The sequence below is a fragment of the Suncus etruscus genome, chromosome 4, assembly GCF_024139225.1.
Source record: "Suncus etruscus isolate mSunEtr1 chromosome 4, mSunEtr1.pri.cur, whole genome shotgun sequence".
Classification (NCBI taxonomy): Eukaryota; Metazoa; Chordata; class Mammalia; order Eulipotyphla; family Soricidae; genus Suncus; species Suncus etruscus.
The window spans coordinates 147,439,366-147,460,477 of record NC_064851.1 but is presented as its reverse complement, the minus strand read 5'-3'; the positions used below and the strand labels follow the sequence as shown (position 1 = coordinate 147,460,477).

The following is a 21,112-nucleotide window of genomic DNA, read 5'->3' as shown; positions in this document are numbered from 1 at the left end:
CTGCTGGTCCATGAACTATTATTATGCAGACAGACACTGATCCACAGGGTTTGTTTGTTTTACTTTTTTAGTTTTTGATCTATAGGTTTAAAAGGCTGAAAATCGGGCTGAAGCGATAGTACAGTGGGGTAGGGTACTTGCATTGCATGCAGCCAACCAGGGTTTTATTCCCAGCATTCCATATGTGCCAAGAGTGATTCCTAAGCACAGAGCCAAAAGTACCCCTTGAATACTGCCAGGAGTGGCCCAAAACAAAAGTAAATTAAAATTAAAAACAAACAAAAAGGCTGAAGAGAAACTTAAGCCATAGCACAGAAGGTAGGGTGCTTATCTTGCATACAGCTGACCTGGGTCAGCTACAGTACACCATTGGCACCCTGCCCATCAGGAATAAGCCCAGGACTAATAAATAAGTTAAAAAAAGGCTCTATCTGTTGGGTAGATGAGCCAAAGAGGGCAGGATATGGTGAGGCTGGTGAACAGTCATCATCCTCTGATTTTAAGATCCTAAACTGAAGGGTGGATAGAACTCAATGGACTGAGGTCAGCACCCTTTGCATGCAAAAGACCCAAATTTGAAACCTGGCACTGCATGGTTCTCTGAACACTGCCTGGAATGACCCACTAGCAGCCTCTCTCAATCATGGTCCCCAAAAAAGAGAAACAAAAACAAAATGGGGCAAAAGAGATAGCATAGTGGTAGGTTCTTGCCTGTTATGCAGCCAGCCTGGGTTCAAGTCCAGGCATTCCATACTGTCCCCTGAGCAAATCTGGAGTGATTCCTGACTGAGCCAGGAGTATACCTCCAAGTACCACCAGGTATGGCCCAAAAACCAAAAACCAATGGAAGATCTAATCTGACCAATTTTATAATAATGAAGCAACTCTTTCTTACACTAATATATAGTAATATATTATATATTAATAATTATATTCGTAACATAATATATAATAATAATCTTACACTAATATACCGATATATGTGATAATAATCCTAGATGAAGCCATAGAACACTGTCCTGGTCTACGACACTCTAAAGAAAGTTTTTACAGAAAGCAAAAGAGAACGTGCAGTAGAAGTACCAACACTTGTAATGAGTCAGCTGCACAGGAAGAACCAAACAATTGGGTCGCCCTGGCTCTGAGGGCCAGACCACAGGCCTCTATTCAATTAACAAAGAATATGCCAGGATGTCAGTCCACCAGCTGACAGAAAGGCAAGAGTATGATTAACCTGGCAATTCAAAGAGACTCAAAATACTCCTGAACAGACATTTATTTGTGATGCAAAGACTACAAAATAATTCTTTAAAAAGAAAAACAACTAAGAATTTAGTTTGTTTTGTTTGCTTGTTTTTTGGGTGGGGTGTACAACTAAAGTACTGTGGAATTACTCTTGGCTCTGCACAAGGATTACTCCTGGGAGTGCTCAGAACTTATTCTTGGCTGTGTTCAGGTTACTATATACAGTGCCAGGGATTAAACCCAGGTCAGCTGCATGCAAGGCAAGCACTTGACCTATGTTCTACCACTTTGCCCAACAAATCTCTCTTCTAAGAAAAATAGGGAAGCCGTTGAAGAACAAGAAGTATCTTATGACTGAGATATAAAGCAATACGCCATTGTCATCTCTCCAGTATCTAAAAATGCCAACGCTCTGTCTGAAACTATGGTTAAAAACAGGTGATCCTACAGCAGAGTCAAAAGTAGTCCCTCAGTATTGCCAAATGTGGCTCATAAGTAAATAAACACAAAACAAAAGAAATTGAAATAATTACAACATTTTTGACAGCAGAATTCACAGTGAGTTCACAATTTTATGTGAAAGATTGAAATAGCTGATCAGGGGCCCTCGAGGTGGTGCTAGAGGTAAGGTGGTCCCCCCAAGCCAGGGGCAATTTCTGAGCACTTAGCCAGGAGTAACCCCAGAGCATCAAATGGGTGTGGCCCGAAAAAAACAAAAAAACAAAAACAAAAAAAGAAATAGCTGATCATTCCAATAATTCCAGCTCTATCACTGAAGTCTCTTACTTCCCTAGCAAATCCATGAAAAGTTTATGCAACAGGACCACAGAGATAGTCCAGAAAGTGCAGCCCCAGAGTGATCCATGAGTATAGAGCCATGAATAAAACCTAAGCACCACTATGGCCAACCTCCCTCATAAATGTTAAAGTGCTTAACCCCCCCCCCCAACACACACATTGTAAATATAATATTTGGAAATACTATCTGCAGATATCATCAAGCTGAAATCCTACTAGCTTCATGTGGTCCCTATGTCTAATGACTAGTGTCTTTATAAAAATGCCATGTGAAAATACAGGGACACACAGGGAGCACATGCTGCATAAAGATGGTGACTGCAGTTAGGCTTCCACAGGGCAAGGAACACCAAGAATTGGTATAAGGGACAGAAAGAATTATTTCCTGATAGGGGGCATGGCCTGCCAACACCCTGATTTCAGATTAGCTTCTTCCTAAACTATGAGTGAGTGAGTTTCTGTTATTTTAAGACCCAGCACGGTTGGAAGCACTTTCTTAAAGACAGTTTCAGGAAGTTAATACATTAGCCAATGGCTTTCTAGGTCCTTGAGAGGAAAAAAAAAAATCTAAGCATGAATACCCAGATTTTCCCACACCTGGATGGCCTCAGTCCCAGGCACTGCCTGCCTAGGTACACCACCCAGCTACACTGGCCTCTGTCATGTTGCCACACTCCTGCCATTGCCTCACCCTGTTACAGGCTTTTCCTGGCTCAAATGTCTACAAATCCATTCCTCTGGATAAAGAGTTCTTTCCACAGAAATCTGTAATGCCTGCACCCTTAATCCTCCTTCAGTAAACCTGCAATCAGGCTCCCCATTATTAATCTTAAATATCTCTGAGTCTTGCTCAAAAACCCCCTTTTCCTTCACCTGCTTTAGAGGTTTCCGTTAATAGCAACACAGGGTTACTCTGACAAACACATTCTTTTTGCTTCACCTTTAAGAGATCCCTTCATCATGTCAGTTTGGGGAGCACAGCATATTTGTTCTTCCTATTGATTGCATTCCATTAGAATAAGTAAAATTTTACTCAAAACTGGCTGCATGACAAAAAGGGTTTCTCCTGATTAAGCAGCTACAGCTAAAGGACAGGTTCAAGTTTGAGCTCTAATAGGCTGGGAGACAATGTCTACCAGGCTTTCCCAAAGAATAAGGAGTTCACCTGTCATTTGCAGACTGCCTCTTAAGATTCCTCCTTATCTAGAAAAAAAAAGTCAACTCATACTTATAATTTTGTCTCTAACCACACCTCTTATATAGCTGAGTTTTGTGGGGCCAAATCTAAACATACCTTCCCCACTCTATTGTGGGTTTTTCTTGTTTTGTTTTGCTTAGATTGGGGGAGTTGGGCAGTGTGACCAGGTAGTGCTAAGGGAGGACTGCCCACCTGGAACACTGAATAATAAGAACTTCCTACCTGAAAAGTAGAAACCAGCCTTTGACCACTAGTCCAGTAACAAGAAAAAGTAAAGGGCTTCAAAGACACTCTTTTCCTGCTAAGGAAAGCCAGCCAAGCTTTTACGAAGCCCTTTTAGTAGACCCTAATTATCACCTTTCCTTCCCTCACAGCAATTGTCCAAAATAGAAGTGGGAGAAAATGCAAGACTTCCTTTACCTTGGGTTCTGGCCTCAGGTGCTGTCAATACCAAGGATGAATCACAGGATTCCTTAAGTGATCGGATGGGAGTTTCCGCCTCAGGGGTCTCAAAATTACCTTCAGAATCCGAGCTGCCAAGGAGGAAATATGAGGAATTACCACTTTCAACGGCATTTGCTGTGCATTTGCGACACACACCAGTTATCATCTACTTATCCACCAAGGCTAAAAATGCAGCACTTGGGGGTGTACCTTTACAACCACAGGTCCCAGGAGGTCTCCTGGGAGCTGGATCGGCGTCTTTTTTTTTTCCGGTCTACTATCCTGTCGTCCCCCCCCCCCCCCCAAATCTCCATCCTTTACTGCAGTGCCATTTTAAGGCCACTTTCCCTCCTTACCCCCATCCCTGCATCGGACATCTTTAAAAACAAAACAGAACACGATTTCCAGACTCCTTTACGCAGCGCATCGGCGCCCTTTCCCAGAGGTTTACAAATCCCTTCCTCCTAAAATGTAAGCCACTTTTTGCCTGAAAAAAATCCTTTTTATTTGACAGGCCTCTACCAGTGTGGGGCTCACTGGGCCTGATGGCACCTGCCCAGGTGCCAGTCGGCAGAGCCCCGTCCTCACCGGCGCCTAGAGCCGTCATCATCCCCTCCCCGCGCCCCTCTGGGCCGGGCAGCAGCATCTGGGGGGGCGGCCCGAGCGAGCCTGCTTCCGTGGCGGTTCCCCAGGGCGATCGAGGACGGCCCCGAGGTCGCGGGTGGGATCCCCGACCGCCACTGCCACTGCCACTGCCACCGGCCGCTGGTGTCTAACGGGGCGCGCGGGAGGGAGCTGCGGGGTCGGGGCCGCGAGGAAGAGCATGCGAGCGGGGTCGGGCGGAGCCGGGCAGGGCCAACGGACAGGCAGGCACGTGCCGGGCGGGCGAGTGCGGAGCGGGCCGGGTTCTGGGCTGGGACGCAGCGGTGGCGGCGGACGGACGGTGATGCGGGTGGGCGAGCGACACACATCGCGCGCGCAGAGAAGCCGCGGCTGCACGGTGGACGGAGGGAGGGATGGAGAGGTGGATGGAAGAGTGGCTGGATGAAGAGATGGATGGAGACGGATGGAGATGAAGCGATGGGTGGAGGGCGGGATGGATGGATGGAGAGATGGATGGAGGGATGAGGGGATGGGCAGATGGATGGAGAGATGGATGAAGGAATGGATGGAGCGATGAAGAGGTGGATGAAGGTATGAATAGAGGATGGAGAGATGGATCAAGAAATGAATGAAGGGATGGATGGAGGTTAAGATGGAAGGATAGATGGAGGCATGGAGCGATGGATGGAGAGCTGGATGGAGGGATGAGGGGATGGACAGATGGATGGAGAGCTGGATGAAGGAATGGATGAGAGATGAAGAGATGGATGAAGGTATGAATGGAGGATGGAGAGATGGATCAAGAAATGAAGGGATGGATGGAGGTTTAGATGGAAGGATAGATGGAGGCATGGGGCGATGGATGGAGAGCTGGATGGAGAGATGGATGAAGGTATGGAGGGAGGGATGGATGAAGAGATAGATGAAGCTATGAATGGAGGGTCGAAGAGGTGGATGGAGAGATGAAGAGGTGGATGAAGGGATGAAGGAATGGAGATGGATGGAGGGACGGACAGAAAGATGAAGGGATGGGCAGAGACGAAGGGATGGATGGCGATGGATGGCGATGGGCGGACGGCGAGACGGACGGAGGGGCGGGCGGCCCCCGAGGGCGGGCGGGCGGCGCGGACTTGCCTGAAGCCCTGGGACTTGGTCTCGGCCCGCGAGTCGTCGTCGTCGTCCTCGGCGTCGCCCTCGGCGCCCCCGCCCGGGCTGGCGTCCTCTCCGGCGGCGCCGCCGCGCACGGCCGACCACGTCCACTTGGCCCACTGCACCGGCGACAGGATCTGCCAGGGGCTGAACGCCATCGGGCCCGCCGCTTCCTCCGCGTCGCCGCCGCAGCCCGGCCGAGAGACGGAGGCGCCTCGGACGCCTCGGGCGCTGCTTCCGGCCGCCCGGCCCGCGCCTCGTCTCCCTCGCCTCGCGTCGCCTCCGCCGGGCACGTCCCGCGCCTTCTCCGCCTCGAGCGCGCCGCACCGCGCCGCGTCCCCCGCTCCCGCCACGGCCGGGCCGCGCCCCGGGACCCGCCCCCCGCCCCCTCGGGCGGGACCACTGAGCGCACGGTCGGGGGGGGCTTGGAAGTCGGGCGCGCGCGCGCCCGCTCCCCCGCCGAGGCGCCGACTTGGTCGCGCCCGGACTGCGGGAAGGGGCTGCGCGGGGCGGCTGTGCTGGCCTTCCTTTCCTTGCCTCCTTTTTTAAAAATCTATTTTACTTTATTCAAATGGTGGTTTTTTTTTAAATCTTTATTTAAACCCCTTGATTACAAATACGATTGTAGTTAGGTTTCAGTCATGTAAAGAACACCCCTTCACCAGTGACTTCCTTCTTTTTGACTGGATGGATCTGGGGGGTCGCACCTAAATGAAGTCCCATTTTATTTATTTGTTTATTTATTTATTTATATCTATTTATTTGGTTTTTTGAGGAGTCACATCGACAGTGCTCAGGGGTTACTCCTGGCTGTACTGTGCAAAGCCCCTTATTTATTTATTTGATTTTTTTGGGTCACACCCTAAGTGAAGCCCTTTATTTATTATTTATTTATTTATTTGATTTTGGGGTCACACCCAGCAGAGCACAGGGGTTACTCCTGGCTCTGCGAAGCCCCTTATTTATTTATTTATTTATTTATTTGGCTTTTTGGGTCACACCCTAAGTGAAGCCCCTTATTATTTATTTATTTGGTTTTGGGGCCACACCCAGCAGAGCACAGGGGTTACTCCTGGCTCTGCGAAGCCCCTTATTTATTATTTATTTATGCATTTGGTTTTGGGGTCACATCCAGCAGTGCTCAGGGGTTACTCCTGGCTGTGCGAAGCCTCTTATTTATTTATTTGGTTTTTTTGGTCACACTCTAAGTGAAGCCCCTTATTTATTATTTATTTATTTATTTGGTTTTTGGGGTTACACCCAGCAGTGCTCAGGGGATACTCCCCGGCTCTGCAATGCCCCTTATTTATTTATTTATTTATTTATTTATTTGGTTTTGGGGTCACACCCAGTGCTTTTCAGGGTTACTCCTGGCTCTGCACTTAGAAATAGCTGCTGATAGGCCCTGGGGACCACATGGGATACCCAGAGTCCAACCAATGTTAGTCTTGTTAGTTTTGCCGCTTGCAAGGCAAAAGCCCTATCGCAGTGCGATCTCTCCAGCCCCAGCTTTATTTATTTATTTATTTATTTATTTATTTATTTAAAAACCATCAAATTGGAGGCGGATGTTGATTGGTGTTTTTTTTTCTGATAGCATGGAATATTTATTTGAGCCCCCTTCTGCCTAAGGTTTTGGTAAACCTTACAGCAATGATGCAATAGAAACCTGCAAAAAAAACTGCATTTTTAGATCCCTACACGGCATGCGTGGACTTTCTGTGGCCGAGTCAAGGGTGCTCTATTGCTCTATGAATTGGATGAATTGGAGCCTGAACAGTTTCCCATGACACCCCATGATTTGGGGTGTTTTTTTTTTTCAGGGGAGAGGCAGACTCGGGATGTTCTGCACTCTTGGCTGTTCGTGGAAGACCTTATTGAAAGCCGGAGAATGGAACCCAAGTAGCTTGGTCCCCCAAGCTAGGCAAAAGCCCTACCCGTTGTCCTAAGGGTCCAGTCCTACCCCATTCCCCCTTTTGAGCCTTTCTTTTAATAAATTCTGACTTCATTTACTGCTTCAGAAGTGAACAACAGGCCTGGGGAAGTGAAAACTCAAATGTATCTTTTTTTTTTTTTTTAAATCTACAGAGGCAGAGGGAATAACGCAATTCTCCTTGGGTTCTCTTCATTTTTTTTCTTATAGAGATTACCCCCTCACAATCACAAGTGCACTTCCCAAGGAAGGGACCACTTCAAACACGAGCCTTAATTATGCCCTTAGCTGGATGAAGTGTTTCTGGTAATGTAATTTCCCAAGATATTACAGTGAGGTGGCTGTAGATTCCCATAGAGCAGCCCACAATTGGGGGGGCAAAGTCATGTGAAAACAGCCTTAGGGGCATTTGATGCACACTGTGCAGTGCTCAGGGACGACTCCACCACTCATTCTCTGAGTCATGCCTGTCTGTTCTTGAGAAAGGACAGGGAACATCAGGGACCATGGGAGATAAGCAGTGAACTGGGTCACATGCAAAGCCTGTGCTTGGCCCATTGAGCAATTTCTTAATCTTACACATTTGATAACCCAAAAGAAAATGCAAGATAAGGCACACAGATAAAGTTACCTAACAGAAGGGCAGGGGGTTCCCAGAAGTCTAGGGGAAAGGATTGGGGTATGAGGACACTTAAGACTTCATCCAGCTCCCTTCCAGAAAGAAACAGCTGCGTTGAGTGTTAAGGAGATTCCAAAGATGTAAAGTATGCAGAAGTTCTATTTTTAGGTCCACAAGAATATACCACAATCCTATCCAACTGTTTTCACTTTATGTCTGACCATATAATAACCAGGTTACAGGATCCCTAGGGTTTCTGGATTTTTCACAAGTGTTGCCTGGAAATAGTATTGTCCCATATAATATTAGTAAATGGCATGTACTCAGTGCAACCTGCTCAACCTTCATGAAGGTTTTGTACTTTCTTCATTCCTCTGCAAGTTTATTATGACTGATGGCCACAAGCCCTTATCTAAGGGGCTCCTGTAAATAGAGCTCTGATAAGCTTTACTTCTGAGGACTTCTCACCAGGCAACCCTAAAAACAGGATTTGTAGTATATTTTCTAATCCTCCTTCCACTGGCTCCTTTCTATTCCTAGCTATAAGTTGAAGGAATAGGCTGTGAACCTCTAACAGAGCCAAAAAATCTCTGGGGACTTCTTTAGAAACACAAATACAGGGGCCAGAGAGATAACATGGAGGTAAGGCATTTTCCTTTCATGCAGAAGGTCGGTGGTTCGAATCCCGGCATCCCATAGGTCCCCCAAGCCTGCCAAGAACGATTTCTGAGTGAAACCCTGAGCTGGGTGTGACCCAAAAACCAAAAAAAAAAAAAAAAAAAAAAGAAAAGAAAGAAACACAAATACACTTTTTCTTCCTGGATGGCACTCTCACAAGCCTGGTAAATGTGCTTAAAATTCAATGGACTTTTGGTAAGAAATTTGGGAAGCTTCAGCCCCACACTGTGACATAGCGCAAGGACAAGAATTATTTTTGTTTCCAAAGAAAACAGCATGATTACAGGAGTGGTTATGGAGGGCAGAAGAAGTAAAAGAAAAAAAAAAAAGGCTAAAAGTACAAAGTGTTGAGCCCAATTGAATAAGAGAATGCTGGGAAGTAAGAGGTGCTAGTATCCTGAACTGGGAGAAGGAAGGAAGGAATCCAGTTATAAGCTTTATTTTTTAAGACAATACAATCTTGACGATTTAGTTAACTACCACTACAAATTCAAACTGCCAGCAGAATCTGGAAATCTATATTTTTAAGTGTTCAAGGGAATTGTTTTCCTGGGGTAAATTTGGTTACTAAAGATAAGCCTCAGCCAGACATAGAGCTCAAAGGTGTGGGACGCATGCTTTGCATGCAGGAGGCCCAGATTCCATTTCAGAAACCATATGGTCCACCCGACATTAGTAATTCCAAGGGATGTGCCCCAAAGCTCCAAGCTAGGAGCAGCCCTCTGAAGACCCAGTATGACCCAGAACAAACCTAAAATAATAGTGAGGATCTTTATAAACGGATTAAACCGATTAGTTGCTATTTCTGTAACATTCTCTCTTTTGTATCCCCACCTGACATCCCAACCTTCCTTCTTTATCCAGATCAATCATCTACTCTATGAAAATGAGCTGATTTCTTTCTCCTTTCAAAACATTTCTATTCCCCAATACTCAATAAAGACTTTTATTATGGCCCTAGGTTTTTAAAGGGTTCACTATTAATAATTATATCAGGACAACAGGCATAAATAGACCAGATGTCCCAGGACACGCAAGGAACCTACTCTTAGCTAACTATATATAATGGATTTGTTTACATTGTTGCAGGCAAAGAAATGAGGGTGAGGTGAGGTGAGGTGAGGTGAGGTGAGGTGAGGTGAGGTGAGGTGAGGTGAGGTGAGGTGAGGTGAGGTGAGGTGAGGTGAGAGGGCTAATGTGTATTAGGAGAAAAACACTGGAACCTAAACCAGCCCCAGGGCTCAAAGACCTCTGAGACAGAAGATCCCTCTGAGGCTCCAGCCTTTAAGGTATAGGATTTCCAGCCCAGGTCATGGCCTGAGCTCCCTACGTTCTTCCTGGGGAGAGATGGCTCAGGCAGGCAAATATTAGTACTTTCTCTGTGAAGCTACTCAGTCACTTGCTCTCCATCTTTCCCACCTGTGACTTCACAAGATAAATTTTATCTTGTGTTAATGAATTGCTCAGCTTCATGGAATACAACATCTGCAAAAAAATAGACCAAATGAAGCGCATTTGTTTTGAAAATGACCATAAGCTCTAGAAAAGGCTCCATCTGTTCTTTTTTCTTGTTTTATTTTTTTTCCTTCATTCAATCTTTGGCTCAATGTACCATGAAAGTCTAATTTACTCTTTGACACTTCACAGTAGTACTCAGGTCCTACTGTTAATTGGTGTTGCAGAAGTAGAGTTCCCTGAAATGGGCTATACCCTGAGAAGTGCTAGAACTCAATCCTGGAAGGGTGGTAGTACCCATCTGTGTAACTGTGGGGCAGGAAAGGTGTTTTCTGTTTGTATGCTTAAAGGTAGAATTCCAGGAGGTCATTGAGGTTTTTTTTTTTTCCTCAAAAAGAGAGGGTAGATTGGTGCCAGAGAAATTATACAACAGTTAAGGTACCTGTCTTACATGCAATCAGTCTAGGTTTGATCCTTGGCATCCCTTAGAGTTTTCTGAACCCCTCCAAGAGTGATCCAGAAGCTCAGAGCCAAGAGTAAGTCTTGTGTACTTCAGAGTGTGACCCCCCCAAAACAGCAATAATGACCACCACAAAAGGGAGGAATTAGGTAGAAAAGGTTTGAGAACCTTTGCTCCAGAAGGAGATGCAAAAAATAGTCACTGATCCAGAAAGTAAATAAAGGAGATAGAGAAATAGTACAAAGGTTATGGGACTTTCCTTCCATATAACCAACTCAGGCTAAATCCCTGGGAAGTCATATGGTTTTCTGAACAATACCAAGAATGATCCCTGAGTATAGTCAAAAGCTTGTGCTGAGAATAATTGAGTGTGGCAAAAAGAAGAGAAAAGAAAAGAAAAGAAAAGAAAAGAAAAGAAAAGAAAAGAAAAGAAAAGAAAAGAAAGAAAAGAAAAGAAAAGAAAAAGGAAGGAAGGAAGGAAGGAAGGAAGGAAGGAAGGAAGGAAGGAAGGAAGGAAGGAAGGAAGGAAGGAAGGAAGGAAGGAAGGAAAGGAGAGAAGGGAAGAGTAAGGGAGTGGAGGAGATGTTCCAATCAAACAGGCAATGACCAATTTCACAGCATTGGTACATTTACCAGGTAAACGATAATGAATAGCATTGGTAGGTGCAGGGTGTTTTGGCAGGAATCCCGTATTCCTGCTTAAGAGTTAGAACTGGGGGGGAGGGGGGGAGAGCAACTTAAGTAAACACTGTACTCATGCCTGAGGGAGGCTGACCTGTTTCTATTGATCAGGGTTGCCATCTAACATTCTTTCAAGAGATATGCATTCTGATTTTTAAGAGAAACTTTTGATCTTTAACTCTCTTTAACTGTTTTGTTGCTGTTGAGGCACATACAAAGCCATTTTCGTGCTTTCCTAGCCCATGGGGTATTCTGGGTAGAAAGCAGCAAGGAACAAAAAGCAGTTAGTAAGATTATTCTGATGGTAAACTTGAAGGCTGGCAGGAAAGGAGTCAACTGACAGATTTGCTAAATTGCCATTTGCTTTGCTGGAAGCTACTTAGAGAGGGAGAGACTGTCCCACAAAGGGAGGAGAAGCAGAACTGACATTAGTGTCCTAATTTTTCGTACCATTTGCTGGATCAGCATTAGAGCTGAAAGCAAGTCAACTACAGACAGTTACAGAGATGGGTTGGGGGAAGGGGTGGAAGTGCTATTGCTAAGAAAATTGACTTTCTGACCACCTGGAAACTGAGAAGGTATGTATACATAACATGTAAGTAGTGAAGTGGCCAGGAAAGTGGGCGAGGCCCAGTTGGCACTAGAAATCACAGAGATTAAGTAACCACTACAAAAACAAAAAGGATGGGCAGGTATGTTTTTTTTAATAACCTAAGAATTTGAAACGTGAAAGGCCAAATCAGTGATAATAATCAAAGAGGCGGTGTGGCACTGATTGAGCTGTAACATATTTCAGGTGAAGGGTCAGAATTTCTCATTTTCCATTTGTTGACAAGGTTCAGAGATGCAGAAGAAGCAATGCCCTGCCTGAAATCAGACAGGGCAGAGCTGAATCTTCACCTCATCTCCTTGTTAGCATCCTCTGTGCTATAACAATCTGGATAAGTAGCATATCCTCACAGTCCCTCTGAAGCCTAGGATTTCAGCAGAACAGGACAGCTCTCTCATCTCACTGCAGCCACAGCTTTCCACTTATTGGCACAAGGACTTCCTAGCTCTGTAGGTCAAGACTGCCACTACCAACTAGAAGCCTGCTTTCCTGGCCTTCCTCAGTTTACCCTGACATCTGCATTTAATTTTGATTTAACCTGAGACAGCATTACCAATAAAATAATGGCATCTAACAATATTCAGGTGGATAATGTTAAAGTCAGTCGTTTGCCACACTAATGGTGTTCAGGTTTTGCTGGTGAGAGTGAGAGCTCCTGGCAGTGTGGGTGGGGGACCATTTTGGCTGCAGGCAATACAACCCATGTTGGCAACAGTGTGTAAGGCAAGCCCATCCCACACTACTATCTTTCTAGCCTTCCCAAAGTTAACTCTTATTCTTGCAAGAACAGGTTTTAAGTTGAAGACTGCAGTTTTTTATAGAATCATAATCTTCCCTCCACCACTCAAGCACATCCAAATCAGAAAATCAGTGAATTATGTAGTTATATTGCCTCTATAATAGAAAGAAAAAAAGCTGGATTTATGTCCATAAATAATACTCAGGGTGGGGCAGTAGAATAATGTTGGACTTAAGGCTTTTGTCCTGCACCTGGCAAACCCAGTTTGATCTCCATAGCATATGATTCCTCTGAGTATCTCCAGGATGACTCTTGAGAACAGATCTAGGAGTAGTCCCCGACTACTTCCAGGTGTGACCTAAAGCCTTCCCTATAACCAACAATAAAACAACAACAACAACAACATTTCTCAGAGCTCCAAGGTACTTAGTAGGGATCCAAAAGCTTTTTTTTTTTTTTTTTTTTTTTTTTTTGGTTTTTTGTTTTTGGGCCACACCCGTCGATGCTCAGGGGTTACTCCTGGCTGTCTGCTCAGAAATAGCTCCTGGCACGGGGACACCGGGATTCGAACCAACCACCTTTGGTCCTGGATCGGCTGCTTGCAAGGCAAACGCTGTGCTATTTCTCCGGGCCCCCAAAAGCATTTTTTAAAGACTGGGCCCAGCTCCCCTCTTTAAAGACCCTCTGAAAGGTTTTTCTCTGGTGAACAACTCTGATCAAAACCACCCTTTGGTCTATTTTGATCTATATCACAGAAGTAAAGTTTGACTTTGTTAGACTAAATGCCCTTCAACCAATGTCATGATCAGTTCTACTTGTTTTGTTTTGTTTTGGGGCCACACCCGTTTGATACTCAGGGGTTACTCCTGGCTGAGCGCTCAGAAATTGCCCCTGGCTTGGGGGGGACCACATGGGACGCCGGGATCGAACCGCGGTCCCGCAGTCCTTCCTTGGCAAGCGCTTGGCAAGCGCTTACCTCTAGCGCCATCTCACCAGCCCCAGGTCTACTTGTTTTAACCAAGTTTTACCAAGTCTGTTTTCAGAGACATGAAGAAAAAATAATTACTTTATAATGTTTACACCAGTAACATTTAAGAGCTAGTTCTAGAATTGTTTCTCATCCTTATCAAACAGAAAGACTTATCTTTATTTACTTAATAAGAAAGTTCTTTCAAGTATGAAAAAGAGCTAAACAAGCTAGTTGTTGAGCATAGAAGACATAAAAAAATTAGACCAGCTTTCATTCTATGTGAGAAAAAATAAATCTCAGTATTATTCCTAATTCTTCCTACCTCCCACAATTCTTTACAATTCCCACAAACTTTAAGTTTAAAACAAGTAAATCAAAACAAACATAAATGATTCCCTTAATACAGCAAGCTAGCTTTAAATTTAGAAATATATTCTACCCCATACATAACAGTTTTTCAGTTTTTCCAGCTAAACAACATTATTGCAATTATAGAGCCAGTTAAACAGGAATGTCATCTTGTTTAGCACATTTGTTTTTATCTGTTGAACTTACATTCCTTTTTAACCAATCAGGCCCAAGGAAAGCATGTCTTCAAATTACAGTGTTTATACATAGTCTCAGGCAAAAAAAAACTATCTAAAGCCTACGTTGTTTATGAACTAAAAATGAAGGTTACTCCAAATTTATCCTTTTGTTCTGACTAATTTAATTCGTTGTTAAAGTATAAAGTGTGAAGAGGATGAACCTATCCTTTTTGCATATGATAAAAAACTTAATTCTTTTTTGTTTTCTTCACTATTAGATAGAAACTAAATGAATAAATAGAAAAGTATTCTAAATTGTTAAAAGTTAAATATTGTGATGATGACAAATATTGCCTAATTAATATATAGAACTATTACAATGTTGATTAAGATTCTTAGGAAATTTTTCTTAGAACCTTTCATAATTGTTTTAGTTTGTTTTGAGTCATACCTTATGAAGCTCAGAGGCTACTCCTGATGTTCAGATATCACATTTGGTTGCCCTGAAGACTATGCAGTTCTGGGGAAAGAATCTAGGCCTCCCCAAGAAGCATTGTTTAGCCCTTTGAGCTATCCACCCAGTCCCTTAACAAAACTTTCGAAAAGTTCACCTAGGAAAATAAATTGGCAAGCACGTTTTAGAGCAGGAATATATATTATATAAAAGGATGTCAGCAATTAGTATAAAAGGGAAGATGCTTGCCTTGCATATGCCTTGCATATCGAACTATAGTTTTTTTGTTTGTTTGTTTGTTTTGGTTTTTGGGTCACACCCGGTGACGCTCAGGGGTTACTCCTGGCTATGTGCTCAGAAGTCGCTCCTGGCTTGGGGGACCATATGGGACACCGGGGGATCGAACCGCGGTCCATCCAAGGTTAGCGCAGGCAAGGCAGGCACCTTACCTCTAGCGCCACCGCCCGGCCCCCGAACTATAGTTTAATCTGACACTGCATGTGGTCCCCTGAGCACTGTCAGGATTCACTCCTGAGCCTGGAGCCAGAAATAGCCCTTCTTTCCACACTGGTGGATGTGCTCCCAAGCCCTAAGAAGTGTTATAATAGATTAGGAAAGGGAAGAAATTATGACTTATTAATTTAATGGAGACTAACTGGTTGGGAATGAGTGAAATAAAGTCAATTGAAATCCTTACCTCAGAACATAAACCAAAATAAATTCCAGATGGATTAAATGACTAAATAAAAAATCAAACCATGGGGAAAGAACTGTCTAGAAGCAACAGAATCTGTTAAAACTGAAAAATGACTGTCTCAACTTAGAAATAATTAATAAAATTATACAAAATAAAGATTGGAGATTTGGCTACATAAGAAAAGTAAAGCTTCTAAATATTTCTTTCAAATAAAAATGAAAAGTGGAAATCTAGGAAATTCATAAGATCATCCAACTCACACCAGACACTTAGAAATATTTATTATGTACAATAATCAGGGGTCTCAAACTTGCAGCCTGTGGGCCGCAAACGGCCCTCGGTACAACATTCTGTGGCCCTGCCCTAGAGGAATCTTTTTTTGTCTTGTTTTGTTTTAGTTGTTTGGGTACAGCCTCCAATGTTCAAGGCTTACTACTGACTTTGCACTCAAGGATCACCCCGACTTTGCCTCCTGCGGCCCGCAGGAAAATTGAGTTTGAGACCCCTGCATGAATTATTAGCTCATAACTTTAGTTCGTTAGCCTACAATCTCACACATAAAGACTGGAGGGTCATATTTGACAGTGCTTGGGGGACCATAAAGTGCATACCATACAGTATGTTCCAATCCCAGCTTATATATGTATATGGGTATGGTGGGGTGAGTACACCCAAGGTGCTCAGGGGCTGCTACCTCCAGCATCCAAAACATGCTCACTGGTCCTTTTTTTTTTTTTTTTTTTTTTATTATTTTAATTATGACAACAAAGATGCAAAGAAAGAGGACAGGGTAAAGTTACAGTGGAAGCCCAATCACCCATAAACAGAATTCTCGGTAGTCCCATCGATGATATCCCAGCCTTGAACTTTCAGCCAAAGAACATTAAGAAAAACAAAACTGAACCCATGTACAATACAATTACTTTGTCCCTCAAATCCCCAGTTGTAGTACATACTATTTCTTAGCAGCACACAATATAATCTAAAGACATTAGACTTATGTAACTCCTTAAACATTGAGGGCAAAGTACATTTCTCTAGTTCCATGCACATGCTTACTAGTTTAAGTTAGCCTCAAAAGTTTTAGTGGGTTGTTTTTCTTAAGGATTGGAGTCAAGGGAACATAGTAAAAAACGGTATTAAAGTGGCATTTGTTTGCATAGGCCCACCAAAACATAAGGGATATGGAAAGGCAAATTATGGTCTAAATACAAGGAAACCCTACCCCTGAAGTTTCCTGGCACAGGACTGACTCTAGGCTCCAGGCACACTAGTTTGTCCAATTCAAGTTATCCTCTGTAGTGGCAATACACCTCCATTCCTCACTTAGTCTCTGTTGTTGTTAGTATCATGCTTCTGTATTAAAGATCCTGGAGTCTGCATATCCCATATTGTAGTCAGGATGGTGCGGAGATTCCTCTCATTTAACCTCACACTTATGGGGCAATAGAGAGAACCATGTCCTGTAGAGCAGGTCATTGTTGTTGTCAAGTCTTCTCAGTGTAAACGGAAGTCTCTTTTTAGGAGGTCAATGTCAGACCCTTGGTAGAGTCTTTACTGGTAGAGGACTGCTTCCAGCTGTTGCTATAAAAGACCTTGGACGTTTCGTAGATAGCTTGCCTGGACTGGTCCTTTTTTGAGTAAACTCCCAGGCCCCAGCTTTTGCCTTTGTTTTGGAATGGATGGAGGTGGTCACACCTTTGCAGTGATTATTTCTGGAGCTTTGTTGGCAAGGGAGGAAAGTGGAGTATTGACACTGTTCAGGTGGCACCTGGATAAAGGAACCCAGGCATCAAGAATACAAATATGGACAGACACTAGTCCTCTAAGCTATCTTCCCTAGCTTGCTTGTTTTCTAATTTTGATTTGTTTTCTGTCTTAAATAAGATCAAGTTGGCTACATTTTCAACCTCTAAATGAGAGGCCCCTGATCTAGTTTTAGTAATAAAAGGATTTCAGAAGATTTTTGACCTCCTTGAAATTATATGCAAATGTGTTGATTCTTCATCCCCAGAAACAGTGAAGTTCCACTCCAGGAACAATGCCTTAGGTTGATCAAAGGTTAATTATCAAATCTAAAGATACAACTAATTGGGGCCAGAGCAACAATCCAGTGGGTAGGGTGTTTGCTTGCATATGTCTGATCGAGGTTCCAACCCCAAAACTCCATATGGACCCCAAGGCCAGCCAGGAGTGGTCCCTGAGTACTTTAGGGCATAACCCTAAAACAAAAACAGATGAACAAAACCAAAACATTTAATTAAAGAATACAACTAATTGAAGGTTTTCTACCTTTTACAGCTATAATAAAGTTCTGCCCAAAGAGCTCCTTACAGGAATAATCTAGACTCACGTTTTCAATGCTGTTGAGTCTATGCTTTGAATGCAACTATAGTGACACTACTCTCCCACAAAGCCAGTATAAACGAATTTCCTGGCTCCTGTCCCCCATGTCTTCCCTTTCTCATATCCCCTCCCCATTTCTTTCTTTTTTCTGCTATTCTCCTCCCTATTTAAAAATAAAAAACACAGGGAGAGGCTTGAGAGAATCACCCCATATAGTCCCCCAAACCCTGCCAGAAGTGATTCCTGAGAACAGAGTCAAGTATAAGTCCGAAGCACTGCCAGGTGTGGCCCAAATTCCAAAAAGAAAATTAAAAAAACAAATATTATTCTCAGCAGTGCCAACAGTACCACACCTGGTGATGCTTCCTTGGTGTTGTTCAGGGGTCAAAGTCAGCACATGCTAAGCATGTCCTCCACCACTTGAACTTTCTTCTTGAGCCTGACTATGGGTCCTTATCCTCTGAGTTTTCCATGATAATACCATGATAGAGTCTAACTCTAATCTGAGAGTTACAATGAGAGTAATAACTCTTATTAACTCTCATTATACCCCAACATCTGCTACAATAAGCCCCATAGGTTTAGGCTGAGCACCTGGTTCACCAGCTAGAGGCCAGATCTCTCTGCCTTCTCAGCAACGAGCATGATCTAGTTAGTGGCTCAGTGCTAACTTGTGGAACATGAGTTAAGCAATAGATGCAACTCAGGAGCAATGTCTTTTTTAAAAAGGAGCTACCTAGACAGTACAGCAGGTAAGATGCTTGCCATGCTTGTAGTCAACCAGGGGGTTGATCCCTGGTATTCCATATGGTTTCCCAAGACTGGTGGGGTGATTTCTGGGCACAGAGCCACTACTAGATATAGCCCCAGAACAAAAAAAAAAAAAAAGAAGAAGAAGAAAAATATGACCTTAATCTCTCCTTGCCCTGGCCCAAGAAGAGGTAATGAATCAGCTTCTATTGTGTAGACAAGGAAAACTGTGGATGTGGCTTAGTGGAATGAATCCCACTGGTAGTAAGATTAGTGTTAGAACACTAAATACCTGAAACAATTGTATTATATATGAACAACTTTGTAAATCACAGTGTTTAAATAAAGTTTAAAAAAGGAGTAGGGGGCTTGTGGTATCAGGTGCATTGGTAGAGTTAAAAAAAAAAACAGAACTAGGGCTGGAGAGATAGCACAGCAATAAGGCATTTGCCTTGAAAGAGGCCAACTCAGGACCAATAGTGGTTCTAATCTCAGCATCCCATATAGTCCCCCATGCCTGCCAGGAGCAATTTCTGAGCAGAAAGCCAAGAGTAACCCCTGAGTGCCACCAGGTATGGCCCAAAAACAAAAAGGACAGAACTAAATATCCAAGCCAAAGGCAACAACAATAGAATTAAGAGACCCAAATTTTAATAATCTAAACTTAAAATGGGTCTGTTATATTGGCATGCTGGGAGACAAAGGTAGGTAATGCACTTTGGGAATACTGGTGGAGAGAGGTCGACACTGGTAGTGAGTTTGGCCCTGATTCATTGCATGTCTGAAAATCCAACTATGAAGGACTTTATAAAACACAATGGTTTCAATAAAATTTAAAAAACAACAACAACAACAAGAAAAGAGGGTGGCTTTGCATGTGGGAGGTCTAGGTTTGATACTGGCAACATATGGTATCCCGAGCATGTCTGGAGCAATCTCTAAGCAAAGAGTTGTTAGTAACTCTTAGCACCACTGGCTATGGTCCCAAAACAAAACAATAAAAATATTCACCTTATATGTTGGTAGTGCCCTTTTTGTAATGTGAGAAAATTCCCAACCATGAGAATCATTTTGCTATGTAGATAAGGCAGTCTAACTATTCTGGAAGTATGACTGAAACGGGCCTTTTGCTACTATAATGACTTGAGTTGCAGTATATATATATATATATATATATATATATATATATATATATATACACCCTGTAAGGGGGTATATATAAACCAGAGAGATAGTACAGTGGGTAGAATGCTTGCCTTACATACAGACAATCCCTGGTATTGCATATATTCCATTAGCACTCCTAGGAGTGATCTATGAGAATTGAGCTAGGAAGAAACTCTGAGCACTGCCAGGTGTGACTCAAAAAATAAACAAATCAAAACAAAACAAAACAATAACCAAAAAAAAAAAAAAAAACAACACAATAGGGGCAAACTGCCATGTAAACTCATTGGCCCGGCTTCACAGATTCACTTACTAATCTCAGAAGAAATGCAAGTCATGATATTTAAACTCATGGGTATACCAATCTTCTGACTGAAAAATATGGGGTGCCCTTAAGAAGGGGGCAGGCCTAGTTCCCACCCTGCTAAAGCCCCAGCAGCCGCACCCACAACCCACAATCACACCACGACCCACCTTCTCTGCTCTATGACTAATCTTTGCAGAGATGCCAAGCCAACAAAAGTTCCAAGTACACCAGTTTTCAGGCTGCAAACTCTGGGTCTTCTCAAAGCGAGGAGCAGGCAGCCTTTCCCTATAGGCAATATCCTTAAACTCTTTTTCACTACTACCGCTCCTGCTCCTCCTTCCTTTCTCAAATCTGGGTCCTTCTGGCAAGATTCCAAAGACAACTCAGCATCCTTACAAGGATACATGCTAGTGGATGTGAACAGAAACCAGGCAGCCTGGACCCTGATCACTGAAGGGACTCAGCAGACACCCCAGTGGACAGGTTGAGACTATTTGTATGGACAAAATACATGGAAATGTGATTCTACACTGGCATTAGCTAGTGGGTGGGCATTTTCATTAGTCACTGGCCTTTTGGTTCAATAACTGCTTTATTTCAGTTCTTGGGTAAGCTTCAAGCACTGAAAGCTGGCAGACACATTCCCAGACTGCTGGATGCCAGGAAATGATACACAGATTGTGTGGCAACATTCTCCAGTCTTATTTCAATGCTTCAAGTACATCTGTTTGGTAAAAAAGTAGCTTCTGATAAACATGGAATTCACTCTCCCTGGACAAACCCATCAAGAGCCTGATTTAAAAGAATTTCCTAATTTTCAGAGATATTAAATGTCTTTCTGCCAGAGTCTTTCTTTTCACCCTTCAGATATTTTTGTTTGTTTGCATGCTTGCTTTTGTTTTTGAGACACACATGGGATGCTCAGTGGTTGCTCCTAGCTCTGCACTTATGAATCACTCCTGGCAGTGCTCAGGGGACCAAATGGGATTCAGGGATCCAACTCAGACTGGCCACATGCAAAACAATTGCCCTACCCACTGTACTGTTGCACTGGCCCTATAGATGTTAACATTTTTGTTGTTGTTGTTTTGGGGCCACACCCGGGCTAGGCTCAGGTGTTACTCCTGGCTATTTGCTCAGAAATTGCTCCTGGCATGCATGGGGGACCATATGGGATGCTGGGATTCGAATCAACATGGGTCCTAGGTCGGCCGCTTATAAGGCAAAAGCCCTACTGCTGTGCTAGCTCTCCGACACCGAGAAGTTAACATTTTTAAAAACA

At 43.5% G+C, this 21,112-nt stretch overlaps 1 protein-coding gene across 8 annotated transcripts in view; it reads right to left on the bottom strand.

Moving 5' to 3' along the window:
* Positions 1–5,600, bottom strand: part of TACC1 (transforming acidic coiled-coil containing protein 1) — a 60,965-nt gene extending 55,365 nt beyond the window's left edge. For 4 of the 8 annotated variants that reach the window (XM_049771841.1, XM_049771843.1, XM_049771842.1 and 1 more), the window contains exons 1-2: positions 5,423–5,600; positions 3,662–3,774 (exon numbers count right to left, since the gene is read on the bottom strand). In XM_049771841.1, coding sequence (XP_049627798.1) covers positions 3,662–3,774; positions 5,423–5,595 — 286 coding nt within the window. In that variant the 5' untranslated portion in view covers positions 5,596–5,600. Of the gene's footprint in view, positions 1–3,661; positions 3,775–4,273; positions 4,296–5,422 lie in introns of those variants that run through there. The other 4 variants (XM_049771837.1, XM_049771839.1, XM_049771838.1 and 1 more) reach the window with 1 other exon arrangement.
* Between the last annotated feature and the right edge of the window lie 15,512 nt (positions 5,601–21,112).